Source organism: Atractosteus spatula, chromosome 9 (genome assembly GCF_055471065.1).
Source record: "Atractosteus spatula isolate fAtrSpa1 chromosome 9, fAtrSpa1.hap1, whole genome shotgun sequence".
Taxonomy (NCBI): Eukaryota; Metazoa; Chordata; class Actinopteri; order Semionotiformes; family Lepisosteidae; genus Atractosteus; species Atractosteus spatula.
Window position 1 is genome coordinate 14,971,313 of NC_142714.1, and position 18,688 is coordinate 14,990,000.

The 18,688-nt window shown below is 37.7% G+C and overlaps 1 protein-coding gene across 3 annotated transcripts in view; it reads right to left on the bottom strand.

Moving 5' to 3' along the window:
• Positions 1-421: 421 nt before the first annotated feature.
• The window catches only part of meis2a (Meis homeobox 2a), a 72,117-nt gene continuing 53,850 nt past the window's right edge, over positions 422-18,688 (bottom strand). For 2 of the 3 annotated variants that reach the window (XM_088924814.1, XM_088924816.1), the window contains 4 exons: positions 6,595-6,653; positions 5,042-5,152; positions 4,590-4,685; positions 422-1,980 (listed from right to left, as the gene is read on the bottom strand). In XM_088924814.1, coding sequence (XP_088780940.1) covers positions 4,627-4,685; positions 5,042-5,152; positions 6,595-6,653 — 229 coding nt within the window. In that variant the 3' untranslated portion in view covers positions 422-1,980; positions 4,590-4,626. The remainder of the gene's footprint in view (positions 1,981-4,589; positions 4,686-5,041; positions 5,153-6,594; positions 6,654-18,688) is intronic. The other variant, XM_088924815.1, reaches the window with a different exon arrangement.

Genomic DNA, 18,688 nt, shown 5'->3' on the forward strand with positions numbered 1-18,688 from the left:
AGTGTGTGTTATAACCGAATAAAAAAAAACGTTCATACTTTGATGTTTCAATAATACGAACAATATTTTCTCGTTATCTACAATCTGTAGCAAACTCGCAAGAACGCATTCCACTGTCACCTCTAGTAAAGATTTAAATTTGCCCCCTTTAATAATCTATTAAAATAATTAATAGTGTAAAAATGAAATGACAAATTTACATTAGTACAAGTAACAAGACTACGCTGCTCTCAGAAATTACAGGACATATTGTAGGCTGAATGTTAAAAAACGTAACTCTTAGTTTTCTGATGGTGATTCTCTGCTTGAATAATAATAATAATAATCTATAAATTAATTGCTTTAAGATTTCGTACTCATTATCTAATGGATAGGAAGAAACTTTTGTACACATGTAGGCACACAAAAATCTAACAAAAATCAAAAATGAAATATTTATTACAGCATTTGTGACTGAACACCTTTTGAACATAACGTCACAGTCCTCATACAAGTATTTAATGTTTTTTGACAAAGCTTAAGGGAAACAGCATTTTTCTTCTAGTGAGGAACACGTGCTGAAAAAGGAAGGAATTCATGGACATACAATACCAATTCCACAGCAGATCTGATACTAGCAAAAAACATTCTTTTTCAATTGAGGTAAACACATAGAATATCTAACATGAAACAATTAATAGACTGAACTCTGTACGAAGTTTGTTACAATATTCTCTTTGCTTTGTCCAAGCTTTGAGTTCATAATTTAAGTTGTCTTTTTAGTTTTTTTGGTGCACTGACCATCAATAGCTTCTTTCAATGCCAAAGGTATCCACCACTGTTGATACTGTCCATGTGACAACTGTGTCGATTCCAAGGCTAAGAACTATTGGAGGATGCTGCTATTCCACCATTAAGCTTCCTTCAACAGGCTCTTTAAATAAGAGTCCAGAATACAAAATAAAAAATAAAATAAAAAAAAGTATAAAACCAACACGATCCAGTGCTTGGGCAATTCAAACTAAGAACTTTATCTACAGGGCACATTCATTCAAGATCCCAAAAAAAGAAGGGCATGAAAACACAATTTCAAACTGAATTTTCTTAAGAGATCAGATGTAGAGCAGCCTTCTTGATGGTAGTTCTGTTCCTTGGTCAACAGATTTTGCCCAGTACAGTCATTTTCAGTCGGGCTTGTTTATTGCTGCACCAAGACAGTCTGTCTTCTGGGAACAACACACACAGTGTGAAAGGAGGGATAAACTTCTCTTCTAAAACTAGCTCAGGAAACATAAATTGAGTGATCAACAAAAATGCACAAGTTTTAACTTAGTTTCTATATTTTATACTACAGTAGTTATTAACTCTTGGAGCCTTTTTCATTTATTTTTTTAATCTTCCAGAGTGATTTTTATTTTTTTTTAATCATGTGTGTCTCTCTTTGTGAGCATGTGTGTGTGAGCGTGTGTGAGAACATCTTCTGTTGTTCTTTTTTAACAAAAGCCCAAGACTTTACAAAGTGTTCTTGTTAGCTTGGTCCTCCGTTGTTGAAAATAACAAAATGACAAGTAAAAAATAATCACAGCTCATCTGGAATTCCGTTAAGTGTCTAATTCTGGTCAAAAGGTTTTCTTTTTTAAAAAAAAAAGTCTCAGAATAGTTTTTTTAATGTGTTATATGTTGTTTTTCTCTTTGTTTGTCAAGTTCCCTTATACTACTGGGCGTGAATATCCAGAACTTGTCCTCCAGCGCTGGGGTCTACAGGGTTTAACATGGTGGGGCTCTGTGCAGACATAGTCATTCCTGGGTGCGGAGGGGGTCCACCGTGCATCATCATGGCTGAGTGATGAGGATGGCTGGAGAGATATGAATGCATTGGGGGTCCGTGTCGTAACTGGGGAGGATGTGAGGTCATCTGGGGAGGAGTGTAATTTGGCTGTGCCATACTCATGCCCATAGGACCACCCTGAGGTACATAATCCCCTGGCATGCCTTGCAGACCTGTAACACACAAATACCATCAGTAAAAATTACATTTCTATACATATACATGGGCAGTGCATACAGGTACTCTCTCAGCTTCTTGAAGCTCTGGCTTAAAATATTCGAGAGACAAGCAAGGCATACAGATGTCACGGGTTGTTTGATATATAAAAGGACTTGTACGTCAAGCTCATTAGAAGAAACGTTTTTAAAAAGTTGATTACTTTCGAGCAAGAACATGTGGTCTTAGGAAACAAGTTGAATTATTTAAAAGAATTTAAGATACAAGTATTTGCCTTGTATGTATACTTCAAAAATGTAAAAAATGTGGTCAATGAATAGAATAAGATTTGATCTGCAGTTACTTAAATTGAAATCTGAGAAGTAAAAAAAGAGCTTTATTAACATTAACTATAATTTTATCCAGCTAGGAAGAGCACTCAATTTCCCAGCTGGATTTAGTGACAGTTGAATAGTTGTTTTCTCAAGGGATACACTGCAATGAATATATTTGATTTAAACTTAGAAAGAACATATTTAATAATTCAAATGTGCTCAACTATCACAATACACTTTAGAGAGAACATTCATTCAAAATATACTTTTATATGTTTTTACATGAAGAAAACACACTTCTCATAAGCATAAAGTTATTGCTTTATTGTTATTGCTGTAATAGGAAGGGCATACACTGTATGTTACTCAAAATAGGAGGCTGAGGGGAGAAAGTGAGAATAAAAGGAAAAAGAGTTTTGAAAGTATAAAAGAACTAAAAGGAGAAGTTCCTGTGCATACAAGAAGGCAGTTCAAATGTCAGCATTGATTACTTTGTTAGGTACGCATAAGAATATCCCAGGAGTAGGCATTACTATGGTGTAAATTTGACCATTTCAGTACACTTGGTAAACATGCCTAAACTGAAGTGGGATGAAGCCTGGGCTGTAGTCAGCTTTGTAATGTGACTCTCTGGGGGATTATACAGGGTAAGGGGGAAGAGGTTGCTCTGAGGTCATAAGGCATGCTCACTTACTGCATTCCTCTACCTTACACTTACAATTACGAAATTGCAAAGGCACTGACCATTAAAAAATGGCAGCAATAATAACAGCAAAATATGTATTTATTGAAAACTTGAGATTTTTTAAATTAACTGGTTAATATATATATATATCAGTGAAACGGTGTTCTTAACATTTGGAGTATCTGGTTACAAACAATCAATGTAGCATTAAATGTGAGATGTATGTTCACCTCTATTTAACCTAGAGCACCTCCAGTTAAAAAGCCGAGCAGATGTTTTTGACACTGTAAGCTGGTAATCTCAAGTCTTGTAAGCTGCAGTCATTCCGTTAAGTAGATCTGTGGCTCCTTTATTAACAGGAGTGGTAAAACCATCTAAAGAGAATAACACAGACTGTATAGTCCCAGCTTCCCTGTTTATTCTAGCACAGCAGCCTGCTCAATGGATGATGATAATTAAGTACCAAATATACCATATTGTGTGGCTGCATAATCAAATCAAGAGAGGATAATATTCTTCTGTATTAAGCTATTAATGTAATTGGTCATGAAGCATAAAATATGTTATGTAATTAAATAGTCTAGAAATTATATGGCCTATATTAAGAATTATCCAAGCTGAGCAAATGTTGTCTCTATGTGGCTGTTTTAGGGAACATTGCTCTCTGCGTTTTTGACTCGATTAGCAAAGGCAGGGGAAAAAGAGGAAATGGGCTCTGTGAATGGTGTTGCAGTGGTGACCCTTCAGAAATCTGGCCTCTATTTACATATAAAGAGTATTTTTAATCAAGGTAAGTGTTATTATATTGTGCCTCATTGAACAACGAAGTTTAGGTGTTAAATAAAATTTCTTATGCCTTAGTGCCTCTGGGATGTGATATGTCTTGATTTTTCAAATGTCACCTATACCGTGCTCATAGAGGTATAATGGGTATCTTAATCAGACTGCAGTCATTTAGCCATGGTGAGAGAAATTCCCTCTTTTATATGCAGTCATCCTTTAATGTCTCCCTCCTTAAATTTATTTGACTGACTTTCCTGTCTCTCTGTCTCGTGTCGAAAGTCAGTGGGCCCGTGTAAGAAATAATCAAAACACACAGACTCCCTGGTGAAGAATCTACTGTGTCACCACTGCCATATATCTCGACAAGCCATAATGAACTGCAGCATTTCATCTTTGCATATAAGATAATTTGGGCATCAATCGTTATCTGACAGATTTATGTCACTCAAAGGACAGTTTCACTTCTCCTTTTTTATCGCTTCACTGGAGCCTGCTTAATTTCTCTCAGTCAACTGGTGCCCTCAAGATGTTATTTTTCCCTAAATGTCCAACATTTGCATTGCCTGTCTGAGAGGGATAACGCTGGTATTGTGAAATAAATACATTTCTACGCAGTTCTGACTGCCGAAGATTTTTACTTTCGAATGATGGTGGGTTAGAGATCCCAATCTCCTGCTCTCTCTCTTTTTTATTTTGCACTTGGTGGTGATTCAGTAGTGAGCATTACAACTGGAATCATGAAAGGGGGACGAAGGGGAGTTTGAGAGGGTTAAAACAAAAGGTTAAGCCTGAAAGTCAAGAGAAAGAGCCCAGTTGTACTTACTTCCCCCTTTCTTTGCGTTTGCTTTACAAGATGGAGGTTACATGTAGTGCCATTGCCCATCCATGCCCATATTCATGCCCATTCCACTCATAGGTCCTAGAAAAGGAGATAAAATCCAAGAAGATGCCAGAAGATCAGCAAGATCGAATAATAGATGATAAGAACAGACCCCTTGTTATTTTTTTAGTATAGTTCAGGGGTTTAAAAATGATAAAAAGGGGGAAAAAAGTGGGGTGAAAATACCAAATCTTGCACAAATCTCTTGACGTGTTAAAAGATTTGTTCATTTTTTCATCCCCAAATGGGTGAGAAGAAGACAGGCAAGGCAGGCAACAGGCAAGATGGAGACCCTGAGATGGAGGGACATGATGTGTGGGGTAGATGGAACTGGTTGTCAGAAAGGGGGATGATGGAGTCACAGAGACCGTGTTCAATGGCGGTCAGCTTCTTACCGGCTGGCCGGATCCCCATGTGCTGCTGGCCATCAAGTACAAAACTCCCCATCGGTTGACCCTCTGGACTGTATGCTGCTCCCTGGCTCACTGAAGGATCAAGAAGAAAACCTGATTGTAGTCAAACGCGGACACAGAGAAGAAAGGAGAGAAGACACACCAAACAATCAGCAATCGTTCCAGCTCCACCTGAAACAGCAAATATAATTTTGTTCTGCTTTTGGCTACCAGACAAACCAAATACCATACATAGTATGTATGGACTTCAGGGGATTTCAGGAAAGACATGCATGAAAAAACTACATTGTTTTAGAAGTTTTTTGGTTGGAATCCAATTCAACTAATATTTACATAGTAACCCCTGATCAGTTTTCACTTTTCATCATTAGGTTTAATTTTAGAATGTTTGTGCTACGCATCAAAGTGAGCATACTTTTATTTATCCTCTTTCCCAGCTCAAAATATTAACATTCAAAAATCACAGAGAAAACAAAGAAAGAATAGAACTTTTTTCTTTTCCTTCCAGAAAAAAAGCAACACAGAAGTTTTACAGTAGCAGGTCAAATCACAATCAAGTCCACAAAGAGAGTCCACTTCCCTGCTCCCACAATGAAATGAAAAACCACAACACCTCAATGAGCTCTATGACTAACGAAATTTCAGAAATCCTTACAACTACTGTAGATTGCTTTGAATTTCTAATGTACTAAAATTCTCCAAAAAGCAGGATAAAAAATGGGGGGAAAATCTTGTACATGTTTTATATACTTTTTTAACGTGTTGGTTTTCATGACTAATAGTGAACAGTTAAACAGCCATAATCAATTAGAATACTTAACACATGTACATCATTGAAATGTTACTGTTTTTTCATAGTTCTGTACACACTTAACATACTTTTCCTTTATTAACCCAACCACTTACTTTTGAGTTGGGCAACAGCAAAATGCAGGCAGCTATTAACAATGGGTGTATAAAGCATTCATCAAGCATACAAAAATGGCGATATATGCACATATACACAGTGTATGTGTATATATAATTATGACCACATGTGTAGGTCTGTATTTACGTGTATTAAGGAAATAAAGGGATGTGGTGCAACAACGTAAATGTCATTGAAAAATACAAAGGATCGACCTAGAGGTAATGGCATATGTAAGAAAACAAAATCACCAAGGGAGTTGTGGATAATAATAGACAAGCTTTGCACCTACCCCAGGCTGCTCTAATGCAGATAAGCTGTGTAAGTGATTCATATCAGTGCTGTGGCTGCAATTGTGTGCCCAATTACCAATTGGACAAGAGAGAGACCCTAAGACTTCAGTTTCATTGAGTTAGATTAGGAAATCTCCAGTTAGCACCAATTTGTAAGTTGCTTCTGACAGCTGAATTCTGGGAGGGGGGTGGTTAAGGGATACATTGGAAACTGCAGCTCCTAGAATTCCAGTTTGTGGTGGGCTTTTATTTACCAGGTGAAGGGACTCCTGATGAGAAACTTGATGAAGATTTGCACCTGTAGGACTGGAAAACTATTAGTACTTGAGACTTGCCTGCTCGATTTGACTGGTCAATCATGGGCTGTACTATTCTTCTTCTGGCATTGATAAACCTGAAAAAAAGATAAAGAAAAATAAATGTAATCACTAAAATAGAATAAACGTGTACATATCTTTTCACAAAATGCAACAATTTGCTTTGGGCGCTTTGTTTAGTAGCTTGCTTCTCCTGGAGCTACAAAACACTATTTCAAAATTTACTTTAGAAGCTAAAACACATAACAGCACAACAGTAGAGAGTTGAACACTACATCCTTTTTATGCATCTTATGATCTCTTCTTTTTTGCTTAATAGAGGTTTTGATTACATGTGGTAACCATGGATACTGATGAGAAATTCCAGAGGCATTAGTGGACCAAGTTGTTGCCATTTAATCCGGCTGTTTCTTGACAGAGGAGTTAGGTCCTTTTTCATTGCTTTTAAAAAAAACATCCCACAACAGCGAGACACAGTTAATGTACATAAACATGTTATTTGCAAGTTATCACTCATTAGAAATTAAAATAAGCTAAAAGTTCGCAGCCTGTAATGGCTTCTTTCTTTTTCCCTCTCATTGTAGGGGGTTCAGCTACCCTTCCAGCTGTCCATAAATGAGGACCAGGCTTTGCCACTCTCTGCTTTCACAAGGTATTGTTATGTCAGCAAGCCCATCAATTAGGCTGTCTGAAGTTTTATCACCACCACAGCAGCAAATAAGTGCTGGTCCACAAAGGCTCCTGTGCCTTCACAGCTCCTGCAGTTTTTGACTGTAAAGTCAGGGGTCATTTAGAGGTTAGTGCCAGCCAGGGGCAACCTTTTTAACTAAGAATGGGACGCCCAGGGCTTCGTCAAAAGACATGCTTGCCACTACTTCATGAGGCGCTCTTTTCACATATTAACACATGCTGAAAATGCTACAGGTACAAACATATGTTTGATATTAGAGACCTTTTTTCAATCAGGTACTGTTACCATTTTTTTCTGATAGGCACTCCTTCGAAACCAGTCATTAGATGGAAAACGACTGGAATCAATTTTGTCTCTAATCCCAGACCCTGAGTACCTGCCCTTACCTTCTTTTCCTATTAACTGAAACTGCTATAATCTGCTTCTTTTATGCGACACGGTCAAATTCACAAAAGGCACAGTTGGGAAAAGAAAACGTAGCTCATTTACTGCGGTCTCCCAGTAAATCTCCTCTACTGGCAGCTCTGGAGTAGGGAGAATGGATGAAACACAGTAGAAGGAAGAAAAAAACTTGTATATAATATCAAGGTAGATATGATAAAATAAAAACTGGGAGACATCAATGGAGGAGTGTGAAATGATACATTTTAGCTTAATTTTTGCATATTCTCATTTTTTTGTTGCACACATGAAAGAAAACTTCTTGGGGAGTTTGAGACCAAAGAAACATCTTAAGCTTTCTAATCTACCTTTGTTGTCAGAAATGTCACCCTGCCTGAGGTGCAGTTAAAAGAAGCTTCTAGCATCAAAACCAGCTGAGCAAGTAAATACAGAAAAAGACTCCTTGTTTCGGCTTCTGGGCAAGTCTAAAGTGCAAGGGCTGCCAAAACACGTTTTTTTTTCTGACACATAAGTTCAAAATTTATTCTCTACCTATTCGACAATTATGGGACACTACTGTGTACCAAGAATGTACTTCCAATGCATTAAGAGTTTGCAAGTTTCTATTAAGCAATAATGAGAATTTCCTTACTTGTACAAATATATTAATAAGTGGAAGATATTAACAACCATTTTTCCTTTCTTTTAACTACAGGTATCCTGGAAAAGTTTCCTCTGTGTAAAATACCCATATGAAGGATGTGTACTAAAGTCATTAAAAAAGAAAGCAAAATGCATATACTATACATTTTAGTGTATAGTGCAGTGTGTATGACTACCACACATTCGTCTTGTCCCAACAAGAGTAAATCCACTCTGTAAAAAGCACATGCAGACATGTTTTTATTTTCCTCACTGCTTTTCTAAACAAGTTGCCACAGTAACACGGTGGGAGTTGACCAAAACCCACTTTTGCCTTCACAGTGTCTTTTATCAGCTAGAGTAAAGCCAATTGAGATTATCAGAGCCAGTCTGATAAGGCTGTTTTCTCTCCTCCCATGAGCTGCTAATGGTGTGTGCTTATAACAACAAAACAAAGCTCCAGAGATGGGAATGAAGCATGCTGTGGCCTTGTATCACAGCACACACAAAAGGCATACCCATTTTGCCCCTCTGTTCTCTTTTTCTCTATGCCTGCTAAGGAACAAGAAAGGAGGCTAGCTAAAATTATTTTTTACTCCAACCATTTTTATTATTTACATCTGGTAGGCTCTTTATTATAGCTTTTGCTCTCCCTCTGCCTCCCCTTTAACATTCCCTTGCACACAGAGAGCTGCCTGGCATTATTGTCCCCCCTCACTGCACCGCTTCTCAGCATGAGAACTCCATACTGTCTTCAAACAAATAATTAAAGGCAAGGTTAAGGGGTCAGCTGGAGGTCATTTCTGTGGATACTAATCAGAATGTTTACTTTAGCAAAACCAAAAAAAAACACTTCATGTGTGGTGTTCGGGTTTAAAAATCAATTTAGAGAATATAAAAAACAGTCCCATCACTTGGAGAACCCTAAAATGCAGCTTACTCTTTTCTTTTACAGTACTGCTAAACACATTTTAAAAAAGTCACCGACTGCTTGCACTTTTCCCAAAACCACAGGTTGCTGAAGGCCTGTCAGTGTATCACGTTCACAATATGTTAGACAAAACTCACAGCTACATTCTTTTACAGAGTACATAATACAGTAACAGTAAGGTATAAAATTCTGTAAGACACTACTTGAACTGTTTCTTAATCAAAATCTGAAATGCTTTAACCATGCCAGCCTTTGGCATTAGATATAAGATAAGAGATATGTTTAAAAATAAAGGGTAATTTTCACAGCTGTTTCACTGTAGAACAATATTTGTTCCCCATTTTCTGCAAAGTGCTAAATTTCAAAGATGCAGTTCTAGTAAAAAAGGACTTGTAGAGATGGATATTCTTTGCCCATGAATATCACTTTTAGAGGAGCATGTAGTTTGTTTGGACTTGGAAAATGTGAAGCAAATTTTTGCAAAGAGAAAAATGCTTTCAGTGTTGTACCGTCCATCTGTACTGCTCAAGATTGTTGTATGCCTTTTGCTTCTTTGTTTGTTTGAGTCAGAAAAGTGCTTGTTTCTGGTTAACTGACTTGAGGCCACACCTGGTAACTTACTCCTGTTGTCAGCATTCCTTCCGTAAGAATTCTTCTTGCCAAACCATAGTCACTTGGCGCACAGCCAAAAGTAAAGCCTCTCAGCCAGCTAAGCCAATCAAAAGCAGGGTCAGTTGTTTGACAGGTTTGTGAAAAAAGAAAAAAAAACTAACATGCTGCTTCCAGAAAATAGGCCCATTACTCCAAATCTTATTTCTTAAAAACCAGACAAAGAAAGTCCCTTTATGCGATTTACTAATAATATCCATCAAGCATTTGCACCTATCGTCATCATACTACCAGGGCAAATTCTCAGCCAAGCTTCTGGCAGGGATTTTGAACCAGAAAAAAAAATCTTAACTGAGCATGACTACAAACTCCTAATATTATTTTCTAAGCATCCTTCATCCTATTTATTTCTATTGCTCCTCTAGTTCTTTTTTAAAAGTTCCACCCCTTGTCTGCCACAAAAAAGTGATTTAGCAATAAAACTCAACAGTCATGCCACTACTAAAAGCAGTGCATTTACTGTTTTTGTTTTCAAAAAGCCTGCATGCTGTATGTATAACATTTATCAATTTTATACATATAGAAAACCTGTGAGTGCACCAACAATTCTCCTCAATTATCACCCACTAAAATGGATAAGCAGCTTCTACAGCTCACCCTGGCTTTAATCCCATGTATTGTAAATAAAGAATAAGGGCAAATTGTCATTTTCTAAGCACTGTAACTATAGCATCAGATTGTTCATATCAGGAGGTTTATCATAAACTATCAAAAAGGATCTTTCAAAGCTACTTGAAAGAAGGGGAGGAGAAAAACACAGTGAGACTTCCTCTAGCTATTCATATCTGGGATCTTTCTTTTTTAAGTTAAAACATGAGTCAAGAGACACAAGCAATAGTATATTACCTCACCCTGTATTTGATTTATTGCAGATGTGAAGCAGAGTGAAACTAAATCATTTTGGAAGTTCTAGTAAGAATGCTGACATTAAGACCACCGTTCTGTTTACATAGTTTTCAGAACACTTCTCTGGGAAAAATTTTACCCCTCTTTTGCTAACTTCCAGTGACCTGTTTTGATTCTGGTTTTTTTTTCCATTTACTTTTTTCAACATTCTGCTAAAAGGGAAAAAAAAAAGTCTTCATTCGTAGTGCCACATTTACTCTGAAACCAATTTTCCTTCAAGCTTGCAGTGCGCACGAATCATTAAGACTTAACTGTAAAATCAGACTAAGAATTATATATTTGTTTTACAAACTGACACATTTTAATGAGCTGCTAATTAAAATAAATCAATAGCACTGCAGCACATTTCTTTTCTTGAGTATCTTGCGTAAGATGGATAACTGCATTACTTTACAGGGGGTTACCTCAAGACAGAAATCTCTCTTGCCTATGTATATCACTTACCACTCTTACACATCATCTTTCATCGATGTCAGTGTGGAATTGGCTCAGTTGTGTTGCCTATGCAACTGATAAATCATACTTGCATTTTTTGTGATCCTGTATGCAAATCAGAAGGGGGGTGTCTAGGATTAACTAGGGGCCATAATATGAATTATTAACCAATTGCCAGCATGAGGCCAAGACACTTCATTTTAAATAGCTCTAAATGTGACCAAAATATTTTTCGTATAGGAATGTCTTTTTCTGTTCCTCTGCATAAATCTGTTGCTGTAAATGAGGTTGTGTAAGCCAGAGGTCCACTGAAAGATAAATCAAATGCTACAAAGGTGTATTATCCCACATGAAGTGGTGGCCAGCACCTAGCCCGGAGATCCCCCTCTATACCTCGAAAGACAGCGGCCTTGTGCAGTGTGGCAGGCCAGCTGTTACCTGTCTATCAAACACCTAAAGTGGACAAGCAGACCAGGAAAGAGAATGTCACTCCTTTGATCTGGCAAGGAGCAGCTGCTGATTTATAGAGCAGGACTTTGTTCTTCCGTTCTATTTTACTTTCTTTCCTAAGGCAGAACCACAAAATCCAGCGGAAAAAACTGTTCTGTTCTCTGCAACATCAACAAGCTCTGACAACTGCAACAGGGTTTTTTTTGGCCCTGACAAAGCTCTCAGGCATCTCCTTTGACGCTTCACCTTATTTTTTAAGAGATATGATAGTTATTGTTCAATTCAGCTTCTGTGAATGGAATGGACTGTGGCCAGCAAGCCTCAGGCATAAACACACCTGTATGAAAGGAGCCTTATTGTAGCAACCATGCACATCTAACCTGCACAAGAACTACTACTTCTTATGATATAAGTCAAGAATGCCCCAAACTCACCAATGGCAAATCTTCACCTAATTAATCCCCTTTCTTCTTTTGGCAAGTATGTTTCCTAAAGAATGTTTTTACTAGAGCTATTATTGTTTTTATTATTACTCATAAAAAGTGTGAGGATTAGATGGTTGATGACATATATCTAGTTTTTGTTGCCCAAAATCTTTAAAGGTTTTGCGCCATGTTCAAGAATCAGTTGAAGAACTCCTATCTGCTCTACAAATGTACTTAGGAACAATAGCTCCATCTTGCAGCAGTTTTGATACAAGAATCAAAACACTTGGTGTTTGCCAATATTAGCCTTAGTCAGTGTCTAAATATAACACATAACACAAATCCTTGGTGCTTTTAGCTATTTTGATCCAAAAAAAAGGCCAGCTTTTATCTGCTTGTATAGGCCTGCATTTCTATTCAAGAACAGGTATATCAGCAGACACATCAAATTTATCCACATCCCATTACAAAACACAAGTGTGAATTAATGAAGGATGTAAAAAATGCTGATTTACAAATTTAATGCAACACAAGTGTACATTTGCTCCTGCTGTGCTATCAGTTATGCTTTACTAAAGGGTGAGAAGACACACTAAGCTCCTGTACTGAGTTATGTTTAATGTAAGTGTGTTGTACCCACCCTGCTGAACCCTCTGAAAACCTTTAGGTGAGGTCAGTACACAGGAGAGCCTGGCCTGCACGTAACCCTGTCATTCATGAAAACAGCAGTGACTCAGGAATGCAGGCTAAAATGTCTCAATTATTAGACTTATTGACTCTGGAGAGAGTCGCTGCTCTATCATTACTGTGGACAGCAAACAGCCTGAACTGTGTGCTAGCCCCGTCAAAATTACTATTTGCTGTATAAGGTCGGCTGGCCTGATCTCACACATCCAAAAGCAGTGAAAGGAAGAGTCGTTTTCCCTTTCTTCTACAAAGGCAAGTGTGCAAAGAGCCTTTTTAAGGGAGCCAAAGGGATAGCAGGCAATCTTTATTTTCCATTACTGCCCTTCTAATCTCATAACACTATTGTAAATAGGGATCGTGTTTGGATTTTTTTTTAACTATAATAATCTATTCTCTGACCCCACTTATTGTCAGCTATCAAACAGTCAGATTTGTGGATTAACCAAAGGAAACTGATAATGACAATGGAGGCGTGATATTTCAAACAAAATTGAGTGTCAATTGACTGCATCGTCTAGGCAACAGAAGTGTCTATAAGACACAAAACCCAGAAAGGAAATAAGGCCAATCTATTTCCTTTGCTTCATATCAAACATTTTTTCATGCCACCCCATTATGAGTTATAATGGGCTCTTCTGGCTGCTCCACAAGAGAGGCCTAGAGAAAGGGGCCTGAATTGTGGCATTATATAACTCAAATACTTTTCATTTTCAAAAGGGAGAGGAGGGGGAGTGGTGGTCTGTTTTTCCCCTGAGGTTTAATAGGAAGAGTTAAGAGCAGTGAAAATGCAATGTATTATTAGCAATTAAAAAGTGACACCTAACCCTTTAAGACCAAGGCAGTCCAGCACTGCTGGGTGCTGTAATGCAGGGTATTAAATCCTGTGCTTTAACCTTGATGAAACTTTCAACCCTAAAGAGGCAAGAAATAAATTAATGAAATCACAACCTGCTGGCTTGCGGAGTTCCAGCCGATTCCTGACAGTTTGTGTGAAGCTGTTTTGTGTAATACGAATGAATCCTGAACGTGGCCAGTCAAACTTGCGCTGCCGCTGTGAATTACTCCTTAAATAATTTATCCCTCCGACACTTAGCAGCATACAGAGACCACTGTTTGGGGAGAACAAGCCAAACAAAACTGCCTTAAAAATAGCATTGTTTGCAAAGTGGAAGGTAGGCTGGCAACAGTCAAACAATGAAGCGGTCAGATTCCAGCCAAATTCCCATCAGAGTTCTACATCATGTAAGCATCAAAGTCTCTGAAGACTCAGTCGCTTTGCAAAGGTGGAGGGCTGGGGCTGGAATGTATACCTGTACACTTTTATCTGTCACGGCCAGTGTTTGGTGGAATGCAAACTTTATTTCTCTTTTGCATGCTTGCTTATTGTTTCTGAAATCCCAAGGCACAGCCTGTAAAGCTGTGTTGTCAAGACAGTGCGAATGAAAGCAGATCCTGGCTCGAGAGCTGCTCTGTCAGTTTTGTCCCTTAGGCTACACAGCCGGGTTTGCAGAGTCTTACAGCATTAGTAGTGTGCATTACCTACTCTATTTTCCACACCTGCCTTCTTACAAATCATTCTCACATTTTAACCCTGTAAGGGCATACGTAAGCCCGGCAGCTTAAAGCAAAAAAAAACCAGCAACAACACAAGTTTAAAAAACTAAAATAAAAAAAACAATCTTTCAATTAAGAATTCCACGAGTACACAGCACACCCTGGCAGCAATGCACGATTTCTGTTTTTCATTCTTTGTGATCAATGAAAGTCTAATTCACTCGTTAATCAGAAATAAGTAACATTACACAATGCTGCCACTCGGAGAGGATTTAAAATTGTATCTCATTTTGAAAAACACAATAGTGAGGGTGATTTGCTGTTCATGTATATGATTTCTAAGTGATAAGATCAAAGGAACTTCACCACAGACTTGAACAGACGTTATTTATAATCACTGTGCATGTATGCAGTGAGTGGTATGGTTTCTTATTCTGGAGTGGCAGCATGGCTACCACAGGGGAAAACTTACAGATCACAAGCTGTTCGGGAGATCCTGTAATATCCTCCAGATTAGATGGGACCTTGTCTTAAGGTCTCATGCCAAGGACACAACCCCAGACAGTTGAGTGCTCCACCCCCAACCTCTAACACAGCTTGGCTAATGAACTACATTATCGGAGGTGACAAATTAAAGTGTTACAGTCCCACTGAAATAAATTCAGAGATAAACTGATGACTTTGGGCTATGCGTAGCAACGTACTCTCTGAGGAGTTAGTGGGAAGAGGAATCCAAAGATGGAATTCTGTACATGTATAGTGTCTCTGAATTAAATCATCATTTCCATAACAAGAGATAAATATTAATTTAGCTGTGGGAAATCCTAAATATTACTGATAAGCACAATGCTATTGCCAAGCCTTGCATAATTTCTTAATTTTATAAATGCTTATGAGATCTCAATTGAGTATAACAGACATTATTTAGATGTGGTGCTGATAGAATCTCTTAAAGTGTAGTAATATACGAGAATTAGGAATAGATTTTTTCAAGGCATTTTAATAATTCCTTGCACATATTTAAATACACCTTATTAATGCACTCTGGTATTTTTGCATTTATTGTGCTGAAACGTCATTATGACAACTGTGAAAAAATACACTGGAGTGTATTTGAGTAAAAGTAAATAAGTAAATACTCATATACATTTATTTAAGGGGACTATAATAACGAGGTGATTATCATGTTCCATGAAATCAGAGGGCACTAGGGATTGAATTAAAAACACTTAAACAAACAAAGGGGAAATTGTAATTCACGTAATTATAATCTCAACTAAAAGCCATGCAAATAGTCCTAGACCTAGGATATGATGAAACACCAAACAAACGTGTCTGAACAGAAAGAGAATGTGTTTGACTGGTTCACAGGGTTTAGAGATATGAACCACAAAAGAGTGTGGATTTGAACTCCAAACAGCCCGAAGGGGAACTTGTCACACCTGGTCACCTTTCCCCAGCAATCCTGACTATAGGCTCTGTCATCATCATCCCTGCGAGCAACCTGTCATTGCTGAGATTTCCCTCAACAGATAAACTCATTATTTTAAATCTTTTTTTTTTGTGCGGGCTCTGCAGGCCTTCAACATTATTTGCAATATCAGCAAACTCGCAGCTCTAGTCCCAACCACTGCTGCTGTGTTTTATGTGTACTGTATTTACCCAATCGTTAGTTCATAAGAAAGAGCAGATATATGGCATGCTATAAATAATGGCAGGAATGTAAAAGTGAATTGATCTGTCTGGCATTGCTATCCAGTAATAGTGCTGGCAGAGGAGAAGGCTTGAACTGCTGCCAAGTAGCACAGGTCCAGCCAGTGATTTGTCTGAGAGGTTCTGCCATGTCAGGCAGAAAACAGACTCAACTGGACTCCCATGGCTGGGAGGACTGTCTGCTGTTTAAAAACAGTGCTGTCATTAGGAGGACTGTGCAACCAGCTGGTTGGATGTAGTGGAGAGACTACACTGTGAGACAGGAATGCATTTTTCAAAACAGAAAACCTTCCAAAACCCTTCTGCGGGAAAAAAAAAAAACTTCAAACCTTTAATTATTGTATTAATAGGCACCATTGTCACATAATCTGCACAGGCCTAGTCATTTGAAAAGCTAGACATGCACAAATAAGGAACATCACTGATTTTTTTTTCTTCTGTTCCCAAAAGCATTTGAGATCAATGCATTTTTTTTTTACCCTCAGAAGCTGTTCCATTCTGCTGTAGCACTTTATCTTATACTTAAAAATATTTCAGTTCTTATCTATAACCTCAGTCCTGTTCTATTTGATTAACCTAAATTGTTTTCATTGCAGCACATGTTAAAAAAAAATAAAGATTGTGTCAGATTATGAAATACTCTCATTGATGTGGTTATAGCAAAATGTTAGTGGGGGAGGTTTGCAGTGTATTTTTAAACATTCTATTTTATGCTCCTTGTACTAACTTTGATTCCCAAGTTATTACCTTTCTATTTTCTCTGCTGTAGTCTTTCTGTTGTGCTGAAAAAAGCATACAGAACGCTGCATTTGTGTCTAAATCCTCCCTAATATTTGGCAGATATTTGTGCAGTATATGTGAAGAACCCAACCTTTACATCTTCGGGAGCGCTAAAGTAAAATGGAAGCTCATAAACAGAGACTTGACTGTATAGACTTTGCATTTTATCTTAAAGTAGTTCCTGTTTTTATAGCTCTGGCCTTCCCATCTTAGTGCTCTGAGCCTGGGTCACAAATCTTGCTGCTATTCCAGTGTGTGACATCTTCGCTCGTTTGCTGCTGCTCATTAACAAACAATACTGCTGTGAAATTGGTTTAATGACAAAGTAATAAAATTGCTATTCTGCTCACAGATTGCCTGAGGCACTCTGAGCTCCTACAAGGCTTACTGTGGGTGCCAGGATGCATTAAGCTGCTTATTCATGAAAACTGCATCCTTCAGTCTTTCTTTCCTTTTCTTTTTTTACTCTATACCTGCAAATGAAATAAATTAACCTACTTTTTTCCCCTTGTATCTCTCCCTCTCTTTCTCTTTCGCTCCGAGAACAGAATTTCCATCTTAAAATAAAAAGAAGCTCACCCACGCAAACAGAGCTCTACTTCATTTCAAACACGTAGCCCTTGTTATTTAGCAACCAACCAATAAAATGCCATGGTTTTGTTATAAATATATATAATAAAACCTCTCTTGGATCATCTCCTGTGGTACCCTTTTTAGAATCTTTTCACACCCTGGTTGGATAACGGTTAAGAAAACTGTTTCATATTTTTTGTTGGATTAATAAAAGATGCCAGTACACCTTAAAAACATTTTTGTGGGCACCTGTTTTTCATAATGAAGTACATGTTTAGAAAAGTGCCCTGTTTCCATTTGTGTGGGGCCCTCCTCAGACCATGAGATTTACTGCTGCCAGACAATGATGAAATAACCAAATTGCACTTTGACAGGTAGGTAGGTCTCGTTAATTACACACAGACATCTTAATACTGCCAAACTGAGGCAAACAAACATACAAAATAAAAGCCAATACTACAAACACCAATTGTTCATTTTGGAGCACATATGCTAACAATTCATTTTTGCCATTTTAGAACGAAGAATATCATACTGTTGTGTTCAGTATTTCTTTTGTTTTAGATATTCTACTAAATGTTAATGGAATTTAAATATCAGCCAATCTGTACAGCAACAAAGCTGACTTTACCAAATTTCTAGGTGAAAACTGTGCTCAAGGCACAAGCGGTTTTCTCAAATGCACCAAATCCAGTTCGACATATATCAAAAATGTAATTAATATTGTACAGTAACAGAAGTCAGATCAAATGAATTTAGGGATGGGCCTTGGGATCAGACAACAGAATCAATCCTCCTAATTAACTGCCAATTAGTATTCCCTAAATGAGGAGGATCAGCCTGTCTGCACTGCCAAACGTTGGCTAAGTGTACAGATCTCTTTCAATGCCTTTAGATCATGTTGGTCATTATTAGCAGTATATTTTTAAAGTTAGAGACACAATGCAATTCTAGCTTAAGCGAACTGATCAATCCAAGCAGGAGTGGACACAATATTCGTTATTTTAAACCTACTGCAAGGTCCAGATCCCGGAGGGAACAAAAGAATGCTGCAGTTATGTTCCAATCAGTGTACAAATAATAAAACAAAGTCATGCCAATTGATATTTTTATATTACATTTGGAAAATATTACTTGCTATTCTGCATTTCATACCAGTCAATGTTGCCAAATCAGAGCTTCATAAGAAACATAATTTCTCTTCAACTCTTTCGTGCAGAAAGGAAAAACACTGTTCTTGAATTCACAAGGCCTTTCGGTTTCTGTAAGACAGCG